The sequence below is a fragment of the Apus apus genome, chromosome 8, assembly GCF_020740795.1.
Source record: "Apus apus isolate bApuApu2 chromosome 8, bApuApu2.pri.cur, whole genome shotgun sequence".
Taxonomy (NCBI): domain Eukaryota; kingdom Metazoa; phylum Chordata; class Aves; order Apodiformes; family Apodidae; genus Apus; species Apus apus.
The window spans coordinates 11578345-11592069 of NC_067289.1; the positions used below are offsets into that span (position 1 = coordinate 11578345).

A 13725-nucleotide genomic window follows, 5' to 3' on the forward strand; every position below is an offset into this window, starting at 1 on the left:
TCGACCATTATTTTGAACATTGATTTTTTTTTTTTTTTTTTTAATCCCATAAAGCTGCTCTTATGTGTGTGTCTATTTCTTCCTTTAAAGGCAGGAATACTGCATACTTCTATGAAGGCTTTAGAGAAATAAAGAAATTTGATATTATGGCTTTGCTACAAGCAAAGTAAAACCTTTGGCAAAAATTCCTCTTCCAGAATGGTCTAATTTTTGTATTTTTTTATATGGCTGAGAGAGAAAATAGACTATGAAAAATAATCTTATTTTTCTATTTTTTCCCTTGTCAGTTCCTTTTTCCCAGCTTCATTATTTTGGTTCTTTTTGTGAATCTAAAGTTATTGCAGCTCCCTTCTTCCTTCAGGTTCATGGTGGGGACAGGGTGGTGGGTCCAAGTTTTATATATTGCAATAAAAATATTAAGAAAAAACCACAAACTTTATCTATGTGTCTATGCAATGGAAGGGTGAAAAAGATAACAGTCAAATATCATAAAAGAACCAGACACTTCTCATTTGACACTTTGTATTTAATTTTGCATTCCTACTTGTTACTTAACTCATGTTTATTGTTTTTTTTTGTGTGGGTTTTTTTTGTGTTTGTTTTTGTGTTGTTGTTTTTTTTTTTAAAAAAAACCTAGACATGAATGAGACTAAAAGAATTGTCATGAGAGAAACTTTACAAATGAGAGTGATTTTTCTAATTTCATATTTAGTGTGGAATTGTTTAAGAATTATTTGTCCAGGTTTCTTTCTGTGAATGGAGGACAAACTGAGGTCACTTATTGTTCTGGTTAATCATTAGCCATGTTTATGTATTAGGTTAATTTGCGGAGTTTCAACAATCTTGTGTCCTTGGAAAGGGTCAGGAAATAGCACCAAATCAGATATACTGATTATCTCTGTTGTAAAAAGAACACTGAGTTTTTCTAAATCATGTGCTTGAAAATGTGTTCTTGGAATGAGTTTTAAATCAAGTTCACGCAGTTGTTGGTAATGATAAAATACCTTCTGGGGACCCTGTCCTGCTCAAGTTTGCAGTGTTTGAGAAAGCCACTGAGCTACTCTTGTGTCATGTTGAAATTATGATATCCACTATAATCAATTTACTAGGATATGTGCTTTCCCCTCAGCTATTTTCTGATCTGCTTGTAACACCTTCAAAACTGATTCTTTTGCTCTATTTGCATATCTATGCTATGATGTCTGCCTTTCATTCTAGCCATTTCTACATGACTGTGATACCTGAATTTGCTTACGTTGCGTTATCTGATGCTTCTTTGATTTATAATTACACTGAATTATCTCTGAGATAAGATTGTCTTCTCTTTTTGCAAAGTGTCGTTATGGCCCAAAACAAGGTCAGTGTGTGCTATTTTGCTGTTGTCACTGCAGTGATAAAGAATACCAAATCAGAATATTAGTACTTAAGAAACCTTATGTTCTCCAGGAGGTAAAAGAAAATGGACTACAATCTCTTATATTTCCAAAGATGTCTGTCTCTGATTTGAGAGTAGAAAGTCATCCCATAGGAACATTCAGCTGAAGACCACAAAATGCTGAATTTTATTTTGATTGTCAGCTCACCCTGGAATGCACTTACGCTTTTAGTAGCTTTTCCATTTTCTCACAGGCACAGAATGGTAGTCATCTTAGTTCACAGGCAGCCATTATGTCTGTTTTATCCATGTACAAAGCACAGGAGATATAAAATTGTAGGTGCCCTAATAAGTTATGAAGGATAAACTTTCAGTCTACAAATAGTGCAGCTCCTTTTGGCTGATTGATTTCAGGTAAGTGCAAAGGACTCAGCCTTTTTTTTTTTTAAAAAAAAAACAACCAAAAACCAAAACAACAACAACAAAAAACCCAAACCAAACAAAAAAAAACCCCACAAAAAACACCTCAAATGGAGGAATGAATCTGAATGATGGGTAACTGCAGTTCAAGTAGAAATGCTTTTAGAGAATTGGCTCACTCTGTTCCAGACTCCTGCTTCTGTTCGGTGTAGCTGAACACTAGCTCCTGAGATTGAAAAGAAATCTGTAAAGAAGGAGAGAGCTCTCCTGCTACTACTCCATTGGTGGCAATGTGCATGTGAGCCACTCGAAAAGCAAAGCCCTGTGCAACTTAGACATCTACATTGCAATTTGGTAGCTTGGAGCAGTATCAAGGATGTAGTAGTCCTTTCACTACAGTACTTCCTATACCCATACTAGCCAGCCCATAACAATCTTCGTATCTCTCTTGCTCCCTCTCACATGTCACATGTGCTAGAGATAGCATGAGTGGCCTGGTCCTGTTGTTTAGACTTGGAGGATCACATCGCATGTAATCTCATCATCACCTGTTGCCAGGTAAGTATGATTAGACTTGGCTGCAGGAGAACCACAGCCCATGTCTTGCAATTTAACACTTAGGTATTCAAAGAAACTTACTGTGCATTTGAAGTCTCTCTCCCTCTTCCTTATGTTTCTGCTTTCTTCTGTTGTGATCTTGCAGACGTTTTCCTGTTACGTGGTAACATTTTCTCTCAGTGGAACTTTTCGGTGCCAACTATGAAAGTACATATCTTGCAACATGACACAGGCTTCTTTTTAAGAAGACAGTGAGCATTTATAGATGGAAACACTTTAGCACATACATTATGCTTGCTCTCATCCCTTGCAGGATAAAATGTCCACCTACTTATTAATTTGTTAGCTAAACTTGGCTACATCTGCCTTGAAAAAACACAAACAGCACAAACAACAGTATCAAGCCATGTATATAGTCCTGGGTTACAGTGCTGATAAACTCTTGAAATATCTTTGTTTATTTTTCCTCTAGGTTACTTTTCCTCTACCCTTAAGTAGGCTATTACAGCTTCAAATGGTAATGCATTGTAAGCTTTAAAAATTAAGTTGAAATAGTTTCACTAGATTTTACCCATTGTCAGGTGCCAAGTATATTATTTTGCATTTTTGTTGTTTAAATTAGATGAAAATCCAAGAGGGTACCTCTAAGTACTTAAATGACCTCTCATTCATTTTTACTATTCTAATATTAACACTTCTTAGCCTAGATTTTAGGCAACAGTGTACTTAGGTGTCAATACCTGATTCAAGGATACTTGCTTGAAGAAAACAACCGTTACTGAACCCAGCTGGCTCTGGATCAGATTCCCACTGTTTCTTTCAGAATAAAAATAAGATTTTATTCTCAAACAGAATTTCAGGAGTTTTTGGATATAGTTCTACCCTAGCGTGGCCCTTTACAATTGCCTAAGACCACTAAACTAAGTGGAAATTACTCATAAAGAACAGTAAGGAACAGCACAGCTTTTTTTATTTCCTCAGTGATATTTCATCCCTCTTGCTTTTCCCTTGTGAAATAAATAGGCATAAGAGATGTTACTGCCAGAAGAGTGGGTAGATTTGTGGTAATGCCTAAGAGCAAATGTCAAACTATAGAAATGTCACAGTCTTGCTTTCAAAGTATATAACTAGATAGATTTGTCTGTATCTTTTATTTGAAAACTTTATCTTGCTTAATCCTCTATGTAATCTTGTATTGAGCACAAATACTGTGCTTTATGACAATTTATTCTTCTAAATTTAGCAGCACAGCTTTTTAATTTAGGCAGGAAAAGGCAAAAGAGTTTGGGTGGATAATTTCTCTCCTGAAAAGTGTCTTTCAGAAACAGTCATACCAAAGAAATACTTGGAGCTCTGAGTCACAGCATTAGTGGGTTGAATCCTTATTTTGTGCAGGTATACAGAATTACATTTTCAGGATTTAAAAAATGTCAAAGAATTCTTTATAATAAAAACATATTTTAGGATAATGGCAGGGCTATAATATCTGAAAATCTGAGCTCTAAAGAAAGATTAATACTTGACTGGAGGAGAGATTGACATAAATAAATGTGTTCTTTTAAAGAATATTTTAAAAAAACCCACAAACCCACACCTTAAAATATTTTCTAGAAATCCAAAAGTTATGGAAGCTAGCCTTTCTAGATTAAAACCTGTATTCAGGATCTCTAGCATACAGATAACCTATGAGAACTGGTGCTTCTGGTGCATTTCACAGTCCTTTCGTTTTGCACTTCTGAATATGCAGGCAGGCAACAGCCATTGGACTTCAGTTTCCAGCCTCCTGGCTTCCCAAACACAGAATTTACATCCTATCTGATTAATAAGTGGAGGATTAGTTTTATCTTGGAATACAAAAAGGTTATTTTATTGAAACCTGTTTTCCATATGCTACTGTAGGGCAGAGCTTCTTAGCTCATTCTCACTCCCCACAGCTTCAATTTGGAATGTAGTAGCACTGCACTGCCCAGAATCTCTAGACCTGTTTCTTTGAACTTAAAAAATTTCTTCTCCTCACTAAACATGTTAAAATAAACTATGCTTTTGTTTTTGTTTTAAAAAGTATAAATTTTGGATTCTTAAATATTCTGAAGGTGGCAGTTGTAATGCAACTATCATCCGCGGCTTATAACAGAAAGGATACTTGTGGTCAAAGCCATACCATATTCTGAACAGCCATGCACTCTCAGCTTTCGTGGTATTTTTATCCAAGTTAGTTGCGCTCTGCAAAATAAAGTGAAAAGTATTTTTATAACATAAATAAAACATGGTGTTCCAATATTAAAAATACAATTAAAACCAAATTACAAATAACTGCATTTTTTTTAGTGTAAAAGACTTCTTTGGTGCACAAATGTCATCTCTATGAATCAGTTCTGGAGCAAATTAGCTCATATGGTACATTTCTTATTGCTACATACTCACTGGAAGAGTGCATCACTTCCTTTAATTATTCCAGTTTTATTAAGTCGAGAAGCACTATATGCTGAGATCAATAAAATGATATTTCGATTTAATTGCTGCTGTGGGATTACTTCAGCTTACTTCTACAACCTCAGATGCTATTTGTGTATGTCTAACAAAATGTCAGTCCCAAAGCGATCATAATATTCTAATAATTATGACACTCCTTTCTGTGCTCCTTTCCAAGTGGAGAGGAACATGACTTGAGTCAACAAGACTCACAGTGCTACCTTCCATTCTGCAGGCTAATTCTGAGGAGTATTGCACAGGTAGACAGAATCTGCTTTAAGTCATGGTCACAATTTGGAATAACGCAGTAGAAAGGGTTATCTGTACAAAGACAACTACTTTGGTCATATTCTGGGCTTCACATCAGTGGTGGTGGAAGAATTAATACCAGGATGAAATTAGGAAAGGGATTGCCAGTTCTCAAAGGATATTTCATTACTGTCTTGCATTTTGTTGCAATTTAGGTTATTTATTAATGGGGGTATTTTTCTTTGTGATTTTAAAACAATTTATCAAATATTTTTTGTTTTAATAATATAGTAAATATAATTTTTCTATTATAAATTACCATACATGTAAATTGGCTGATGATAATGTCAATAGTCTGCTACTCAAAACTGTAATGTCTAATTTTAAGTCAACCTGTACATGGGAACTTCTACATTGATTTCACTGACTTTTGAATAAGATTATCTAGAGACAGAAACTGTGTTGTAGCTGTTATGATTGTGCTGATGTTGCAGTGAACTTACAAGTGCACCAAATAGGCAAAATATTATTATTGGGATCTGCTTCCTTTTTCACGAATTGAGTATTTTAGCAGTGGGGGAGGCTGCAGGACTGAAGAAGATGGTACTAATTCCTAAGAGCAGAAAAACGCTCTGCATTTTGGCAAGATAGATACAGACTTGGAAAAGGAGTGAAACATTTGAGCAGGAAGTCTGATGGCAAATAAGGTCCTGTGTTAGGTCAGAACAAGAACAACACTGAAAGAAAGAGGGAGAAGAACTCGGGTAGACAGATACCGAGATGAGAAAGAGAAGGACAGGCATGGAAATGGACACAGTGTGGAGTGAGCTGCAGCGAGCAGCCAATGACTGCAAGGCAGAACAAGACTAGCTAAAAGCACAGGGAGATCTGCAAATGGCTTTTGTCTCCTTGGTTTGACTAATAATGTTTTCAGAAGCCATCATGTTGTTGGTTAATGTCTCTTTCCAAACTCATTGTATATCTAGCTTCTTCTTGCATTCATGTGTCTGTATGAGTGCAGTGGGCAAAAAAGTTTATACCGGAGTAAAATTCTCCCAGAATTTGCTGCTCTTGACCTGGACCTGCTTTTATTTCTTGCCTTAGTGTTTATTGCTGCCCTGGTGGCCTGTAACCTGTGGCTTGTTTGAGCTCTGTGAGTTTGACATGTGTTATACCTTCTTCCTCTGTAGATGAGATCTGTGTTACGAGTTTTTGTGTTAGTGGGAATCTGGGTAGTTTTGGGTAGTGCAGCTATTGCATAATCGGTACAGTCAATGGATGGCAGGAGATGTCAGTGTGAATTGCAGATCCTTAGATCCTATGATCCTAAAAAGCAACTTTTCCCGTTCCCTGAAGTTCTGAGAGGTAGAAGTAGTGGAGACAGTCCACCACCTCTTCCAGACAATTTTCTCTCTGGGAAGTGAGAATGCCAGTGTTTCTCACCTCTTACTTGGGAATTACCTATATGGAGATTATTCTCACTAGTGACTTGCATTTTCCCCAGCTATCTGGCAGAGGAAACTGATGGGGAAAGTATAAATAATTTCCTTATTATACTAATAAAGATATAGGGAGTGTTAAATAAGCTATGAACATGACTTTGACAGAGATTATATTGATAGGTGTTTTGCAGGCTATTTAGTTTTCTGCTGAGATCAATACTATATGTACAACATTTTTCCAAAATGTTCACAGAAAATGTATTCTTACACTGTTTCAATAGAGATTAACATATCATATTTTGAGATACATAAACCATTAGACTAAGAAATACTATTGACTATCTTTGTTTACGAGAAATTAGTTAAAAAGGCCAGTGCTATAAAAGCGTTTGCCTATTTAATATTTTTGTTACTCTGGTGATTATGTATCCTGCATTCTGCTTATCAGAGTTAGCTTTTGGCGTTTGTACTGTGAATTTATGACTTGCAGCAAACTACTTTTGGTTATATTTTCTATACAATAATACATATTACCTGTAGTATTTATTAAGTAATTCAGCTCTTTCAGAACTGAGTTATGACAGCCCATCAATAAATAAATGGATATGAATGAGGCTATTAATTCTTCTGTTCATGTTAATTTTGTGAAAATGATTTGATGATAAACACATTTAAGGAAAGGTAAGGCAGAACTAATACAGAGAAACAGATGCTTTTGATGGATGAGGTCATGGTATGGTGAAGTCCAGATACTGATTATACACTACAAGGCTTGACAGTTTTGCTGGGGAGGGGTTCTAGGTCTTTCAACTTGGAACTGGAATTTGCTGCTAGTTGACTACCAAAATTACTGGTTGAGCCAGTCCAGAATAGAGCATAATCAGAAGTCCAGAAACAGCTGTGTAGACTGAAGTCTTGATGAAAGAAATCAAACTCCTTCAGAGAAGAGAAAATTGAGTTTGTGGAAGGGAAGGAAAAAAGGGAGATGAAGAGGCAGGAAAGCAAGACAGTTTTGCAGCCATATAGCTGCTATTGCCTCTGACGTTATACTGATGAGTTGGAAGGTGTTTGTCTTTTTCTTCCCCTAACAAAAAAAATAAATAAAAATCCATGTCTGATTACAGTTCCCACAGCAACATGCCCTGTGTCCTGGTACTTAAAGTAGTCACACAGAAGACAGGTTCAAATGTCTCCAGCAGACTGTGGCTTCCCCATTCTGGCTAAGTAGCTGGGCTGAGAAGGGAGGTGTCTGGAGGATTATTTTCCACTGATTTTTCTATATTTTAGACATGTTGTTATTGATAACAGGGTCAGTTCTTATTTCTGGTATGTTCCTCCTGAAGCTCCAATTAATGGGACACAGGTTGGAGTTTGTCTGGGTGAGAGCTTTAACTGGCACTGGTAGATATTACCACTCATTGCTATTTGTCCAGCGATATATGCAAGAAAAACAAGTGTGAAGACATACTAACATAGGAAGAAAATTAAAAGTAGGTAAACTAACTAAAACCGTTATAGTAGAAATAAGGGGAAAGAAAAAAGACAATGAAGGGGAAGAAGAGGAATGAGAGAGATGAGATGAAAGAGAAAATTAAATAACCTGACATAGATTGAATTACTGTGATATGTACTGAGTTATAAACAAAGAGGGCTACAGAGAATGCAACAGAGGTCTTGAGTCAGTAGATTTAGATGTCAAATAAAAAAACTCAGACAAATGAAAATAGAATACCACAGGGAGGAAGAATAATCAGAGCAGCAAAACTATCTTCCAAGAGAAAAACTGACTACTATAAGGAATGCTGACTTGGACATGATAGGGCATGAAAGGTGTTATGTTTCTTTACACCTTCTGTGTTGTATTACTGCGTTTTGTCAACAGAGATAGGTGTTAATTCACAGGGCACAGCTGGGACACTGGATGTGTCATTGTTATTCATAAACATGATTATTTTCTTTCTTAATAAAAGGAAAAATGTAGGTGCCTATTTACTTCTGAAGAAATTGGGTTTTCACAAAAAATGCAGTCAGTATTATACTGCATTCAGTATTCTCTGATCTTTGATAATTTCTGAAATGATCATATTTAAAATCCAATAAAGAATTGATTAAGATTAAGGTTCCTTGTCTTGACCTTGGTCAGAATTTGGGGAGAGGCATTGCAAAAAATTCCTACCAAGGTGCTTAGGAAAGCGATTTTAGTGACTAGGCCCCCAGGTTCAGAACTAACCAGTGTCTTGGCATGTGCAGTTGAGCCTCATGCTGGCCCTTTCAATAGTGGTTGAGTTGTAAAACTAAGGATATGCTCAGATATTAATTATATTCTTTTACCTTTTTTTTTTCTTTCCCCCAAAGAAAAATTAGGACGGAGTTAGGCATCTGAGTTCCATTCAGTTTCAATGAAAGACCCTAAATGTCTTCATATATGTGGAAATGTTAAGAATAATCAGTGTGTAAGACATACTACATTTCTGCCTATTATATCTTTAACATATTTTCAAGTGATCAGAGGTACTGATGTTTTGCTCTAACTTATTTTCTACATTTATATCACTGTTGGGTGATTTCAATTTCAATTCCAGTAGTGCAGTCTGAAAGAGTGCATGGGATGGTATTAACTTGAAATAGGAATGCAGTCTTAGGGGCTGTTTTGGTTTTCCTTTGTCAACTTCTCAGCTGTAGTCTTGCTTTTCCCCAGCTCTGCTGCTGTTCCACTTAGCATGCTGAAGCACAGGTTATGTCTCAATGTACATAGATTCTGTACAGGTTTCCACTGTTGCAGGCAGTGCAGCATTTGAAACAATATCATACATGTATGACAAAAAAGTGGAGTGTTGCAGATTAACAACTACAGCTTGTTAAATAGCCTCCTTTAAAGTTTTCAAGTTCTCTATGTACTTAGGTTTCCATGTGAAAAATAACAAAAAAATATTTTCAGAAACTTGACCTACTCAAATGGAACATTACATGTTCTTCTTGTTTATCCAGGGAATTAAACATTGTTCCGAGATTCTCATTTCCATAAAAAAGACATTTGGAAATATTTAGATTTATTAAGGCAATACTTTTGTTATTAAGCATTGTTTAGCCTGGAGAAGAAAAGGCTCTGAGGAGACCTTATAGTGGAATTCCAGTACCTGAAGGGGCTACACGAAAGCTGGGGAGAGACTTTTTTCAAGGGCTTCTAGTGAGAGGACAAAGAGGAACAGTTTGAAGCTTGAAAGAGGGTAGATTTAGATTAGATATTAGGATGAAATTCTTCACTATGAGGGTGGTGAGACACTAGCACAGGTTACCCGGGGAAGTTGTGGATGGCCCCTCCCTGGAAGTGTTCAAGGCCAGGTTGGATGGGGCTCTAAGCAACTGGGTTTCGTGGGAGGTGTTTAGGGGTTTGGAACTAGATATATAAGGTCCCTTCCAACCTAGACCATTCTGTAGTTAATTTTGTTTATCATAATTTCAAGATGTCTTCTCATTTAGTGATTATTTTCTTCAGAACATTGTAGCATTTTCAGTTACAAAATTTTCATGAGTGCATGCCCATAGAAAAATATCTATTTTCTCTCTTTGCACCTTGTACAATAAAGATACTTTGCAGCTCCTTCTTATTTTCAACCTGCCTGTTTAAAACATTTTCAGCTATAACACTATTTTTGCTAAACATGATCTTCCAACAACTGAACAGTTTTTAATTCAGCATGTATGTTTAAAATCCAAACATACCTGGCTCACAGCTTCTGTTTTTAGGTCTTCATCTGGATCTACACCAACTCTGTTAAAAACAAAAACAAAAAAGAACACATCAAAAACAAAGAGGTATGGTAATGGTGTGATGTATTTAGAGAGCTTTGAGCATAGAAATGTTTCTCTTATGCCACTCATTTCCTATTAGGTGAGAAAAACAGAGAATCATGGTAGTTAAGTTTTTAGGAAAACAGATTCTTTTTAACTGCCGCTGACAACACCTGAGATTAGATATTTACCCCTTCTCTGACCATTTCTGCAGAGAGACAAGTAATTAACTTGTGCTAAGAAATCCTTAATTATTGGAAGAAGAGAGGTGTTGAGGAGGAACTGGAGCTAGAGAGCCATGTTGAGGACAGTACTTGAGGGCTCTGGTGTTTCTTGACTGTTCATTATGGATAGCTTGTAGCATCTGGAAAGGGCTTTACTTGGTACACCAAGGTATAGCGAATCAAAGCAGAGAGGAGAGGAGTTTACAGTGGGTGAAAAGCAAGATGATGGGAACCTGGGTGACATTTTCGTAATATGGCTAGGAAAAACATATTGGCTCCTAAAAGTGATGTGGTGGGCAACTGGCATTTTGAATAGGGCTGATACTCAGAACTGAAGAGAAATGCATGTTAAAACTGTTGTGAGTTGAATGACAGAGGCTTGTGCTGTGCTGATGTTCACACCTAGAAAGGAAGGAGAGCAGTGAGGGATGGTGAATAACAAATCTCCTTATCACTGGAATCTGAAGCCCACAGCTAGGGTGACCAGTGACTCCCAAGTGCCTCACAAGCTCCTATATATTAGATCAGTGGACCTGACACTACAGAATTTACCAATACCAAGAAAATGTATTCTCTCACTAGATGTTGATTTAAGGCCACTTCACTGTTTTTCTGAGTCTGTAATCTTGACTATATTTTTGCTTTCAGTAAAAATACATTAAAATAGATTTAAAAATGTATAATATTAACAATTACATACTTCATCATTCTTTCCTGTAAATATGCATATACTCTTAGGGACAATGACAGGAACTATATGCAAAGTAGATGCTTTTACTATGTAAATACTGAATGAAGGAGGAAAGACATTGTTTCTATCAAAGCTCTTGAGCTTCAACAAATCTGAGTCCTCCAGGCATAAATTTTTCTATCTTTTTAATAAAAGTTATGATCCTGGTGCTGAATCTGTAACAAAGAAAATGAATAGGTGGTGGTTTTTTTTGTCCTGCTGTTCTTTAAATTGCTAGAAAAAGCTTCTGATGGAACTAGCTTATTAATTGGTTTGGAATAAAACAAGTTGGGTATTTTCCATTTCATTAAAGTGGAAACAATTACACAGGAAATGAAGAAGAAACATCACATAGAAGTTTAACTGTCTGTCTGACATTGGGTCTTTACTGTCATATACAGAACAGCAGTGTCCAGGGCCTTGGCTGTGCTTGGTGTTGTGAAACTAAGCAGTGTGAGACAGCCCTACACTGGGGCTGTTACAGCATAACTACAGTGGGGTGTGAAGGCTGAGGCAATGGCACAAATGTAGGAGCCTTGGTCCCAAACTCATAAAACCGGTCAGAATTAAAAAGAGAATCCCAGTCTCCTAAACCCAATTATATGCCTTGTTTATTAGACTACGTTTATTCACTGGATGTGTTCACTGATAACAGTACTAGGCCAATACAGGAAAACACCAGCAATACAATAGTTAAGGGTCTGCACATTTCTGGAAATAAAAAACCAGAGCAACCAAACTTCAGAGCATTTACGCATGATAGATGCAGCTGAAAGGCTACAGCACAAACTTCCCCACACTCTCCACTCCTTAATGAGCTTGACTTGACCTCAATGAATCGGTCTCCTGGGACAGAAGTAATTTAGCCTTCATGCAGTTCTGAACTTACTGGAGTTGAGAAACTGCCAGTTCTGACTGATTGTGTGTGTTGGAATTGTGATGCGTTTATTATAGAATGAGCTAAGACAACAGAAAATGTTTCACCCAGGACTAAAAGGACTGTAATAGCAAATGTGGGAAGGGGAGGGCAGTGGGACCAATAGCAACCAGTGTCTGGCTCTGATACTGTTTCAGTAACAGTGACAAAACTACTAACTAATCATTGACAAGTGAAATCCACCGGAATAGAAAAAAATCTGACTTTACAGAGTTTTGCAGAAATTTTGGTATCCTTAAGCTTCTCTGCATGTACAATTTCTGTTTCTTATAATACAGAGCTAGCAGTTTTGCCTTCTTTATTCTTCAGACAATAGATTATTATAATATGGCACATATGAAGATAGTCACATGAAATCTTAGCAGGAGTATTACATTTATAGCCAGAAAAAAACAGGAATAAAGATATAATGAAATCACACTGCCATCATAGATTTTTCACATATGAAAAAGAAAAGAAGGCTTCTATGCTACATGGATGCCACAGAGCCATAGCTGATGCTTTCCTTTGGTCTGGTCTTTACTCTCATTTAAAGCACAGGATCAAGTGTCATTGCTGCTTCTCTCATAGAATAGTATATTTCTACTGGAAATTAGTGTGGGTAGCAAAATCTTACCTATTGATTTAAAGTCCCTTGGAAAAAGGATCAGATAATTCTTTTTATTCTCTAGGAGTTTTTTAATGCATTAAAATAGTAATATATTATTGTAATAGTTTGAATATCAGCAATTACGTATGCATGAAACAGGCTCAATTTAGTCAGTTCTGAAATTGAGACTAATTATTTCATACCCAAACATAGGCTTGGGAGCCTGAATCAGGCACCTAGCATTGAAAGTCGTGGTCTGCTGCAATTATCTCTGAAATGCCTGACGTGAACTAGAATGCTGTTTTTAAATTGCAAGTGTTGAAAGAACAAAGCATAACAAATTATATGAGACAGTTGAGACAACTGAAATTAAGCATGGATGGGCACTTCAAGTTTACATCCCTGACTTCCTCAAAAGACCTATATCTAGTTATATCTATATAGATATCTATATTAGAGCTATATCTATATAGCTATATCTATATCCTATTGCCACTAGAATTTGCAGACTTAAAATTTGTATAAATTACTATGAAGGCCTTCAAGAAATACTCTATTGTTAATATTTTTATAAACAACTTTGCTCTTTTAACCTGTTTAGTTTTCCATGTCTTTGAAAAGATTTGACGGATGGTCTTAAAAATGTTTTTTTTTAGGTTTGTGTGGTTTTTTTTCCTTTCTTGCTGTCAACTTTCTCTTTTCTCCTGTTATCTTGTTTTACTTCTTGCTGTCTCCCTATTCCATCCTTCTGTCCCACTTCCCTGGTTGCTCTTTTGTCCTTGTTTGTGTGATCTTGGCTTTTCATCGTATGCTTTTATTTCTACCTTTCTATTTTTCTGTATTTTTATTCTCTACATCAAACATTTAGGATTAATTCCCTTCCATAAAAACAAATGCAATTACTTTAAAATAAGTTCTGTATTGCAGTGGAGTTTAT

At 36.3% G+C, this 13725-nt stretch overlaps 1 protein-coding gene across 1 annotated transcript in view; it reads right to left on the reverse strand.

Annotated features, from left to right (window-relative positions):
* Window positions 1-13725, reverse strand: part of SLC9A9 (solute carrier family 9 member A9) — a 191779-nt gene that overhangs the window by 42035 nt on the left and 136019 nt on the right. Inside the window, exons 13-14 of the mRNA XM_051626351.1 lie at window positions 10240-10288; window positions 4497-4576 (exon numbers count right to left, since the gene is read on the reverse strand). Of these exons, the coding sequence (XP_051482311.1) occupies window positions 4497-4576; window positions 10240-10288 (129 nt within the window). The remainder of the gene's footprint in view (window positions 1-4496; window positions 4577-10239; window positions 10289-13725) is intronic.